We start from the raw sequence: 12,077 nt of genomic DNA, 5'->3' as shown, positions 1-12,077 counted from the left end.
TTGCCTGTATTGCTCTGTTCATTGTGCCCTCCCCTTTCCTATGCCTTTGTTTTTTCCTGTTATGGTTTGTGTTCCTGGTTCTAGTCTACCACAAATTATCTTATTTAGAGTTGAAATTCCTATATTTATTTCCATAGTGCTCTCCTTTCAGTAATTCTTAAAGGCAGGATTGATAGTGGTCAGTTCCTTCAGTTTTGGTATATTTGAGAAGATTTTTACTTCTCCCTCATACTTGAAGGATAATTTGGCAGGATAGAATATTGATTATTGACATGTCTTATTTTTATATATATTTTTTCCCTCCAGGGTTATTGCGGGGGCTCAGTGCCTGCAATACGAATCCACTACTCCTGGAGGCCATTTTTTTCCTTTTGTTGCCCTTGTTGTTTATTGTTATTCTTATTGATGTTGTTATTGCTGTTGTTGTTGTTGGATAGGACAGAGAGAAATGGAGAGAGGAGGGGAAGACAGAGATGGAGAGAGAAAGATAGACACCTGCAGACCTGCTTCACCGCTTGTCAAGTGGTCCCCCTGCAGGTGGGGAGCCCGGGGTTCGAACTAGTATCCTTACTCTGGTCCTTGTACTTCGCACCATGTGCACTTTACCACCTGCTGTGCTACCACTCAGCCCCTGGCATGTCTTATCTTTTATCTTTTAATTTTTATTTATTTATTTTTTATTGCCACCAGGGTTATTAGTGGGGCTTAATGCTGGCACTACAAATCTACCACTCCTTGCACCCATTTTTAAAAAAATTTTTTAATTAGATAGGGAAAAGAGACATCGAGAGAGGAGGGGGCGATAGAGAAGGAGAGAGAAAGAGAGCTACCTGCAGACACCACTAATGAAGCAGACCCTCCGTGGGTGGGGAGCAGAGCCTTGAACCTGGGTCCCTGTGTTTGTTAACATGTGCATTTAGCCAAGTGCACTACTGCCCAGCCCCCCTCTTTTAGTATTTTGAAAATGTCCTTCCAATCCTTTTTTTTGCCCCTAGAGCTTGTGATGAGACATCTGTTGAGGGCCTGTTGTTTCTGCCTTTGTATGCCAGATTCTTCCTTTCCCTAACAGCCTGAATTTTTTTTTTCCTTCTTTGCTTTTGGATAGTTTTACTAAGATGTGTTTCGGTGTGGGCTGTTTTGCATTCATTCAGCTTCCTGGATACCTTTGTATGTTTTAAATGTTGCGTAGGTATGGACAGTTTTCTGCTAAAATTTCTTTGAACACGTTTTCTGCTCTTCTCTCCCACTCTTCATCCTCAGGTATCCTAGTAATTCTCACATTTTTTTTCTGATGGAGTCTGCTATTGCACAGAGAATGGCTTCACTGTTCATAAACCTTTCCTCCCCAGCAGCTTTGAACTCACAGAATATGGTTATTTTAACTTCTAGCTCTGATATCCTCTCCTCCAGCTGTGTCTTGCTGGTGAACTATTTCTCAAGATTTGTTCTTTCTCTCTTTGATAACAGTCATTCTCACTAGTCTGTAGAACTACTGTGGTTCTCACTGGTGTTTTTTTTTTCCCCCTCCAGAGTTATTACTGGGGCTCGGTGCCGGCACTGTGAATCCACTGCTTCTAGTGGCCTCCTCCCCTCCCCTATTTTATTGGATAGGAGGGGGGGAAGATAGAGAGGGAGAGAGAAAGACCTGCTTCACCACTTGTGAAGTGACCCCCCCCCCGTAGGTGTGGGGGGCTTGAACCAGGATCCTTGAATAGTTCTTTGTACATCTCAGTGGTGTCTTTGCATGTTACATACTTCCTACTCCTTTTTTAAAAAATTTATTTATTTATTCCCTTTTGTTTTATTGTTGTAGTTATTATTGTTGTCATCATTGTTGGATAGGACAGAGAGAAATGGAGCGAGGAGGGAAAGACAGAGGGGGGAAAGACAGACACCTGCAGACCTGCTTCACCGCTTGTGAAGCAACTCCCCTGCAGGTAGGGAGCCGGGGCTTGAACTGAGATCCTTAAGCCAGTCCTTCCACTTTGCACCATGTGTGCTTAATCCGCTGCGCTATCACCTGACGTCCCTTTCTGCCCTCTTTTTTATTATTGATTTTCAACAATCATGATTCTGTATCTTGCTATAAGTCTTTTTGCATTGATAATAGGCATAGCATTGCCTTTATGTACTTGTATAGCTAGTTTTCCCTCCATGCTTGGCTAGTTCTTGGATCTTGCTTCTTGAAATAAACTCATTCCTTTCTCCCTCTCTGCACTTTCATTCTTCTTCTTTTTTATTTTTTAAATTATCTTTATTGGATAGAGACTGCTTGTAAAACAACATTTGACTGAGTTTGGAGTAGTGGAACAAAGTAAAAACCCTGGGCTGAGGGTGAGAGTGGATGTTCTTTTTTTTTTTTTTTTTTTTTTTTTAACCAGAGCACTGCTCAGCTCTGGCTTATCCTACTTGCTATGCTTTCTGTTATCAGTTTTCACTTAACTTATTGATTTATTTTTCCTATCCACACTCTTTAGTGTTAGTTGTTTGAAGAGTCAACCTCTTTGGTGAAGTATATTTTCTACTACGAAATATTCTTCCTGAGTCCATTATTATTATTATTATTATTATTATTATTATTTTGCCTCCAGGGTTATTGCTGGGGCTCGGCACCACGAATCTACTGTTCCTGGAGCCATTTTTTCCCTTTTGTTACCCTGGTTGTTTTACCATTGTTGTGGTTATTATTATCATTGTTATTGATGTCGTCATTGTTGGATAGAACAGAGAGAAATGGAGAGAGGAGGGGAAGACAGAAAGGGGGAGAGAAAGATAGATACCTGCAGACCTGCTTCACCACCTGTGAAGCAACTCCCCTGCAGGTGGGGAGCCGGTTGCTTGAACCCGGATCCTGCCTCTGGTCCTTGCTCTTTGCGCCACATGCGCTTAACCCACTGTGCTACCACCCAACCCCTTCTGTGCTTTCTTTTAACTTGTTTGGTTTCATCCCTGAATTTTACTTCTCTATTATAACTCGGAATTCTGCCATTGGGTGGGGGTTAATAGCATTATGGTTATGCAAAGAGACTCATGCCTGAGGCTCTGAAGTTCCAGGTTCAGTCCCCCTTACCACCATAAACCAGAGCTGAGCAGTGCTCTGGTTAAAATATAAACAAACAACAGAATTCTGCCTTTAAGTTTGATATCTGGAGACTCCTAATTAATAGTCTTTTTTCTTTTTTTAAAAAAGATTTTATTTATTTATGAGAAAGACAGGAGGAGAAAGAACCAGACATCACTCTGGCACATGTGCTGCTGGGGACTGAACTCGGGACCTCATGCTTGAGAGCCCAAAGCTTTATCACTGCACTACCTCCCGGACCACCTAATTAATTCTTTATGTTACCCTTTTTTTTTTTTTTAACCTGAGCACTGCTCAGCTCTGCCTTATGGTATTGCCCAGAGATTGAACCTGGGATTTTGGAGCCTCAGGAATGAAAGTATTTTTGCAGAACCACTAAGTTATTTCGCCAGCCCTGCCAGTTTTCTTTTATGATGCCATGTTGCTATGATGTTTTTATATTGGATGACATGCTCCACATGTGGCCACTCTTGCAGTAATTAGATGCTTTTCATTTTTTCTCCAGTAGGTGGCACTATGACTTTAGTTTCCCCTTTTCTGTATCAGGGCTCCCTGTGGGGGATCTAGGGCAATGGAATATGGTGGGGTATCATAGCCATGGATGGCCTGGGGGGTGGTGGTTGGTTGTTGAACCTGAGCCTACAGTTTCTGCTTCACCCTTTCTCCCTGTGAGCTCCACCTGGTCTTCTACCACACAGCTCTGATAGATTTCGATTTCTCTTGGAACATAAACTCAGTGTGGGAAGGTTTGAGAAAGAACCCCCCCCCCCTTTTGATGTCTGTCCTCTTCTTTCTCCTGTGGGGTTCACTAGGGCCTAGGGAGTGAACATTCATGCTGTCTCTCTACCTTCCTTTTGCCTGGTCTGCAGGTAGGTTTGAGACCTCACAGTTTCTCTTGTCCCTGCGTCATCAGCTCCATGACCCCCTGTCCGCTCACCTTCAGACACTCAGATGCTTGGGTCTCTCCTGCATGCTCGCTTGCTGAGCAGAGGAGCCTTGGCTGAAAGGTAGATGTTCTTTTTGTAGGGGAGCAATGACAGGAATGTTTTGGTCCATGCTCATGGTGGTGTCACTCCAGAAACTGCCTAGTAATACTGTACCTTGATTCCTATGGCTGTTTGCCATTTCACTGTGTTCTGTCTATAGTTAATGGTAAGAGACATATTTTATCTCACCTTCATTTTGAGAATTGTTTCACCTTATTTTGACAGAATGATAATTTAAAGTCATTGTTACTTATTTACTTTTCTTTTGTGGCACCAGGAGATGAATCTGGGACCTCTACATATGCACAGTACTGCTGAGTGGCCTCCCTGGCTCAGTTTCCTATTCTTTTTTTTTTTTTAATTTTTATATTTATTTGTTTATTCCCTTTTGTTGCCCTTATTGTTTTATTGTTGTAATTATTATTGTCATCGTTGTTGGATAAGACATAGAGAAATGGAGAGAGAAGGGGAAGGCAGAGGGGGAGAGAAAGATAGACACCTGCAGATCTGCTTCACAGCTTGTGAAGTGACTCCCCTGCAGGTGGGGAGCCGGGGGCTCAAACCGGGATCCTCACGCCGGTCGTTGGTTGTGCTTTGCGCCACTTGTGCTTAACCCTCTGTGCTACTGCCTGACTCTCTCTCTCTCTCTTTTTTTTTAAGTTTTATTTATTTATTCATGAGAAATGATAGGAGAGAGAGAAAGAACCAGACATCACGCTGGTACATGTGCTGCCGGGGAACTTATGCTTATGTACATATGCTGAACTTGGGACCTTATGTTTGAGAGTCCAAAGCTTTATCCACTGCACCACCTCCTGAACCACCTTTTTTTTTTTTTTTTCTGTTTTGTTTTTTATGGATGGGGAGAGGGGAATAGGGAGAAATAGAGAGAAGAGAGGATACCCCAGAACTGATCTACCATTCACTGAACTCTCTCTCTGCGCTCACCACATATGAGCTCACTGGTGCATAATGGTGGAAAGGGGTCAAAGTTAGGGTGAAAAGGCCAGGTGGTAGCACAACGGGTTGAGCCCACATGGACCTGCGTAGGGATCCCGGTTTGAGCCCCTGGCTCCCCACCTGCAGGGGAGTCACTTCACAGGCAGTGAAGCAGGTCTGCAGGTGTCTGTCTTTCTCTCCCCCTCTCTGTCTTCCCCTCCTCTCTCAATTTCTCTCTGCCCTATCCAACAATAATGATAGCAATAACAACAGTGATAAACAAGGACAATGAAAGGGAAAAAATGGCCTCCAGGAGCAATGGATTGATAGTGCAGGCACCGAGTCCCAGCAATAACCCTGGAGGCAGAAAAAAAAATTTAGGTTGAGAGTGTCTTGCAGATACCACAATGGGGAAATGAGAGGCTGTATCTATGTGTCAACAACTTTACTATTAATGTCCCAATAAGTAAAAAAAAAATAGGATTTTTTTTCCCTATCAGCGTTATCTCTGGGGTTCGGTGTCTGCAGGAAGCCACTGTTCCTCCGGCTATCCCCATCCTCCCTTCTGATGGAGGATGAGAGATAGAGAGGGTGAGAGACTGAGTAGGGGAGACATTATAGCACTGCTCCACTGCCCTTGAAAGCTTCCTTCCTGCAGACACTCCCAGGCTGTGGCTCAGGATCTGAACTTGGGTCCTTGATCATGTTAATGTGTGTACTTCTACTAGGTAAGTTACCTGCCAGCCTCCATCATAAATTATTTTTAGGGGGCCGGGTGGTAGCGCAGCAGGTTAAACGCACATGGCCTGAAGTGTAAGGACTGGCATAAGGATCCCAGTTCGAGCCCCCCGGCTCCCCACCTGCAGGGGGTTCGCTTCATAAGCAGTGAAGCAGGTCTGCAGGTGTCTATCTTTCTCTCCCCCTCTCTGTCTTCCCCTCCTTCCTCCATTTCTCTCTGTCCTATCTAATAACAACAGCAATAATAACAATAATAGTAATGGCAACGATGAACAACAAGGGCAACAAAAGGGAAAAAGATAGTCTCCAGGAGCAGTGGATTTGTAGTGCAGGCACCAAGCCCCAGGAATAACCCTGGAGGCAAAAAAAAAAAAAAAAGTCTAGCATCTCTCAAAGCATTCACTTTCACGTTGCTATCCCCATGTAGCTTCATTTATTAAAGATTTGTGGAGGGGGAGTTGCAATAGCACAGTGGATGAAGTACACTTGGCTCGAAGCGCAAAGACCAGGCAATGACCAGTTGAAGCAGGTCTGCAGATGTCTGTCTTTCTCTCCCTCTCTCTGTCTTCCCCTCCTCTCTCCATCTGTCTCTGTCCTATCTAACAATGATGACATCAATAACAACAACAATTAAAAGCAAGGGCAACAAAAGGGAAAATAGATAAATATTTTTTAAAAACTTTAATTAAAAAAAAAAAAGATTTGGGAAGAGGGAGAAAGAGACCTAGACCATCACTTTGGCACATGCAGTGTCAGGAATGGAACTTGGGACCTCAGGCTTGAGAATCTGAAGCTTTATCCATTATACCACCTCTTTGGTTACACATCTGAATATATTTTAGCAGATGGGAGACACTTGCTCTTCCATTTGGAGAGGCCCCTCTGAGCTGTGCCCTAACCTGGTGCTTTCATCATGTCATTGGACTCTCAGTGTTTGTCCACTTGGCTGTGTGAGTCACAGTTGGCTCTGAAGATTAAACCTATTTGGAATTCTCTCATTTCAGGACACCTCCTACCTGTTTGTAACAGGCCCCGATGTTGTGAAGTCTGTCACCAATGAGAACGTTACCCAGGAGGAACTTGGTGGTGCTCGGACCCACACAACCATGTCAGGTCAGGGGGCCTCCTGATTCCAGGCGTTGAGAAGGGGGCGTGGGCAGAGGGGAGTGGCCTTGGTCTGTTTAGAATGTTACTCAGCTGGCAGGATTTATTTGAGAGCACAGCAAGGAGTATGATGTACTGACTACAAGTATAGTAATGAAGATATATTTGCTATCAGATCTGTTAAAACTAATGACAGAATAATTACTATAGTGTACTAGGATTAGGGTGTCAGGATTAAAAAAAAAATTTCATTTGTGATTGACAGTGGCTTACAAAATCATAAGATTACAGGGGCTAGTTCTACACTGTACCCACCACTAAAGTGGGGTGCCAGGACTTAGGTTCAGCTTACACCCTGCACAGCCATTTAAAGTTCCCTATCTTTGTTTTAATACCTAAAAGCGATTTTTAAAAGATTTTTTATTAATATTTCTTTATTCCCTTTTGTTGCCCTTGTTGTTTTGTTGTTGTAGTTATTATTATTGTTGTTAATATTGTTGTTGTGGACAGGGCAGAGAGAAATGGAGAGAGGAGGGGAAGACAGGGCGAGAGAAAGATAGACACCTGCAGACCTGCTTCACTGCTTGTGAAGTGACTCCCCTGCAGGTGGGGAGCTGGGGGCTCGAATCGGGATCCTTACTCTGGTCCTCCCGCTTTGCTCCATATGTGCTTAACCCACTGTGCTACCGCCCACCCCCAGTCCCTTCCAGCTTTATGGAGAGGTATCTGGCATGTAGCCAGGACATGATACAGGACAGCAATTGTAAGGCAGCCTGTGTTCCTACCTCAGTATAGCTGATATTTCAGGGCATGATCCAGCCGTTAGCACGTAAATAGTAGGTTCTGGAAAAGCCCTCACACAGGAAGGGCAACAAGGGGAGAAGCCAAGGCATGTGCTGGAGAGTGCTCCCCCTTGTTTTTTATAAATGTGTAAGAGGGAGAGAGGAAACCAGAGCACCACTCTGGCATATGCGTTGCCAGGGATTGAATTTAGGACCTCATACCTGAGAGCCCAAACCTTTACCCACTGTGCCACCTCCTGGGCCACAGAAAGCACTTACTTCTAAATAAGTGACATAAAAAGCAAGGGCAGGGACCTGGTTGAGCATCCATTTTATAATGTGCAAAGCCCCAGGTACAACCCCCTGGTCTCCACCTGCAGGGGGAAAGCTTCATGAGCTGTGAAGCAGTGCGACAGGTTTCTGTCTTTCTCCCCCTCCCCTGTTTTTAATTGCACCAGGATTATTGCTAGGTCTTGGTTCTACCGTTCCCACTGGCTATCTTTTCCTATTTGTTTTTCCTCTTTCTAATTTTTTTTCTAGTTAGATTGGACAGAGAGACATTGAGAGAGGACAGTGAGATAGAGAGAGGGAAAGACACACACCTGTAGACCTGCTTCATTGCTTGTGAAGTGGACCCCCTGCAGGTGGGCAGTGGGGCTCAAACCTAGGTCCATGTGCCTAGTAATATATGTGGTTAACCAGGTGCCTGCCCCCCTTCCTCTCCCTCTTTTTTTTTTCCTCCAGGGTTATCATTGGGGCTCAGTGGCAGCACAACAAATTGACTGCTCCTGGTGGCCACTTTTCATTTTTATTGGATAGGACAGAGAGAAATTGAGAGGGGAGGAGGGCTGGACGGTAGTGCAGTGGGTTAAGTGCACATGGTGCAAAGTGCAAGGACAGGAGTAAGGATCCTGGTTCGAGCCCCTGGCTCCCCACCTGCAGGGGTGGTCACTTCACAAATGGTGAAGCAGGTCTGCGATTGTCTTTCTCTCCTTCTCTCTGTCTTCCCCTCCTCTCTCCATTTCTCTCTGTCCTATCCAACAACAACAACAGCAATGACAACTATAACAATAAATACAAGGGCAACAAAATGGGGGAAAAAATCACCTCCAGGAGTAGTGGATTCATAGTGCAGGCACAGAGCCCCAGCGATAACCCCAGAGGAAAAAGAAAAGAAATTTTAAAAAAAATTGAAAGGGGGGGAGATAGATAAGTAGAGAGACAGAGAGACACCTGCAGACCTGCTTCACTGCTTGTGAAGTGACCCCCTTGCAGGTGGGGAGCCAGGGGCTCCAACTGGGATCCGTCCTTGAGCTTCGTACTATGTGTGCTTAACCCAGTGTGCCACTGCCAGCCCCCCCCCCCCCGTATCTCTTATCTCCTCCTTTCCTCTTGATTTCTGTCTGTATCCAATAAATAATAAGAAAAGCACAGGCCTGGAGCCAGGAAACAGCTCACCTGGAGAGTGCACTTCTTTGCCAGGTGTGTAACTCAGGTTCTAGGCCCCCATCACAAGAAGGAAGCTATGGTGCTATGGTCTCTCTCTGCCTCTGTCTCTGTTTTTATCTTAAAAAGAAAGAGAGAAAGGAAGGAGAGAAAGGAAGGAAGAAAGAAAGGAAGAGAGAAAGAAAGGAAGGAAGGAAGAAAGAAAGGGAAGAAAGAAAGAAAGAAAGAAAGAAAGAAAGAAAGAAAGAAAGAAAGAAAGAAAGAAAGGGCTTGAATCAAGAAAGCAGTAGCCCTGTGAAGGCCTGGGTACAGAGCCAAACAGGCAGGTTGATGTTGGCTAGAAGTGAGCCTGCAAATGGCTGTGTGCTGCTGTCACAGGGGAGCAGACAGCAGTGTGGGGACAGTCTGATTGGCATGCTGGGAAGGGCAGGGGGCAGGATGTACCCACTTTGGGCTGACAGGAGCCGTGACTGTCTGTGCACCCTGTCCTCCTAGGTGTGGCCCACAGAGCCTTTGAAAATGACATCGATGCCTTGTGCAATCTTCGGTCCTTCTTCAACTACCTGCCCCTCAGCAGCCAGGACTTGGCGCCTGTCGTTGAATGCCATGATCCCAGGTAAGCTGCGCATGGGAGCTCTACTTCTGTGCCTTGCATGGCCGGCCCTCCTGCATCTGCCTACTGAGCCACTGGAGCAGCTGGGCTGAGCTGGAAGTAGGAGTGACTACTTGTCACTGGCAGGGTGGCTACAGGTCTCCATGCAAGAGCATCCCCCCCATGCCCATCCCCAGCAGCTGAGGAATAGCTTGTGAATTAAAAAAAAAAAATTATACTTCAATTTCCTTTTTTTTAATTTTTAAAATATTTATTTAATATTTATCTATTCCCTTTTGTTGCCCTTGTTGTTTTTTATTGTTGTAGTTATTATTATTGTTGTTATTGAGAGAAATCTAGAGAGAAGGGTAATACAGAGAGGGGGAGAGAAAGACACCTACAGACCTGCTTCACTGCCTGTGAAGTGACTCCCCTGCAGGTGGGGAGCCACTGGCTCCAACCAGGATCCTCACGCCAGTCCTTGCACTTTGTACCACCTGCGCTTAACCTGCTGCGCTACCGCCTGACTCCCATACTTCAGTTTCCAAGAAATTCATGTCTTGTCCAAAGTTAAAGATGGAAAGCTTTTATTTATTTATTTATATATTTATTTTTATCTTGACTTGAAATGGTTATGAAATGGTCCAGGAAGATATGCTTTGACATACCTGCTGCGGCCAGAGGCTAGGGCAGCCCTGAGGAAGGTGTTTTGCATGTTAATTAGCCCATTTCTTTCTCCTCCTCCTCTTTTTTGATTTTTTTTTTTTAATTGCCACTAGGGTTATCAATGGGGCTCAAATCCACCACTGCCACTGGCCACTTTCTTCCTTCCTTCCTTTCTTTCTTTCCTCCTTTCTTTCTTTCTTTCTTTCTTTCTTTCCTTCTTTCCTTCCTTCCTTCCTTCCTTCCTTTTTTTTCTTCTATTTTTATTTGATAGGAGAGAGAAATTGAGAGAGGAGGGGAAGAGAGAGAAGACATCTACAGATCTGCTTCATTGCTTATGAGCCATCCCTCCCTGCAAGGGGAGCAGGGGCTGAAACTGCTTTTTGTTATTGTTACTTTTAACTTTATTTAATTTTGTAGGGCAGAGAGAAATTGAGAGGGGAGTGGGATAGTGAAGGAGTGACCCTATTCCCCTCCTGCAAGGGGAGGGGCTGGGGGAGGAACTTTTGGAGCAGCGGTGAAGCAGGTTGGCAGTGTCTATCACCACACCCACAATTTCTCTCTGTCCTATCTAATAAAAAAAAAAAAGAGGACAAAAAAACGGGAAAATGGCCAACAGGCCAACTTGGTGAAAACACCAAGCCTCAGTGATAAACCTGGTGGCAAAAAAAAAAAAAAAAAAAAGATTATAGGGGGACACTGGAAGTTTTCTTATTTTTTTTTAAATATTTTATTTATGAGAAAGATAGAGAGAGAAAGAACCAGACATCACTCTGGTACATGTGCTGCCGGGGATTGAACTCGGGACCTCATGCCTAGAGTCCAATGCTTTATCCACTGTGCCACCTCCCAGACTACACGATGCTTTCCTATTCTTTACTCCTCTGGGAGCAGGGGCCCAGGATATTATGGTGTGCAGAAAGTAGATACTTTTATTTATTTTTATCTTATTGGATAGAGACAGAGAAATTGAGAGGGAAAAGCGAGATGGAGAGGGAGAGAGACAGAGAGACACTTGCAGCACTGCTTCACCACTTGTGAAGCTTTCCCCCTACAGGTGAGGACTCAAGGCTTGAACTCTGGTCCTTAGTTTGCCCTTTTTTTTCTTTTAATTTTTTTATATATTTATTTATTTTCCCTTTGTTGCCCTTGTTGTTTTAAGTTTGCCCTTTTAAAGGAACTTTAGGTCAGGATATGACCCGGCATGTAAGCATGCAGGCTGACCATGTGTCTGAGCCTGGCTTCCACCCCTGGCACCACACTATGGGTAGCATCAAGGAAACTCCATGGGTGCTTGGATGGTGCTCTGGTCTCTCTCTCCCTCTCTCAAAAACTATAGAACAGAGGTTAGACTAGAGGGCGGCTCAGTGGTTTCAGATGGGCTTCAGAACCAAGCTTTCTACACTCCACTACATTTAAAAACAAAAGGAATGTGCATCCCAGGAGGTGGCATAGTAGATGGTACTGGCCTGTCAAGCATGAGGTCCAGAGTTCAACCCCTGGGATTGCATGTGCTGTAGTGATGCTCTGGGTCTCTCCCCACCCCACCCCCCACCCCCCGAATGTGTGTGTGTGTGTATCATATGCAATGCCAGGGATTAAATTCAGGACCTCGTTCTTGAGAGTTCAATGCTTTTACTACTGTACCACCTCCGGGTTGATACTCCTGTTATCTTATTTTCAATGCCTCAGGAAGTTTAGCTGGAAACAGTGGAACCTGGAGGTGTCTTATTCAAACAATATTT

General features: G+C 44.6%; 1 protein-coding gene across 3 annotated transcripts in view; it reads left to right on the top strand.

The window, feature by feature from the left end:
• Nucleotides 1-12,077, top strand: part of PCCB (propionyl-CoA carboxylase subunit beta) — an 84,237-nt gene that overhangs the window by 44,696 nt on the left and 27,464 nt on the right. For all 3 annotated transcript variants that reach the window (XM_060196896.1, XM_060196897.1, XM_060196898.1), the window contains 2 exons: nucleotides 6,750-6,858; nucleotides 9,573-9,693. In XM_060196896.1, the coding sequence (XP_060052879.1) occupies nucleotides 6,750-6,858; nucleotides 9,573-9,693 (230 nt within the window). The remainder of the gene's footprint in view (nucleotides 1-6,749; nucleotides 6,859-9,572; nucleotides 9,694-12,077) is intronic.

Source organism: Erinaceus europaeus, chromosome 1 (assembly GCF_950295315.1).
Source record: "Erinaceus europaeus chromosome 1, mEriEur2.1, whole genome shotgun sequence".
Taxonomy (NCBI): Eukaryota; Metazoa; Chordata; class Mammalia; order Eulipotyphla; family Erinaceidae; genus Erinaceus; species Erinaceus europaeus.
The sequence above is the reverse complement of the archived record's forward strand: the minus strand, read 5'-3'. Positions and strand labels throughout refer to the sequence as shown.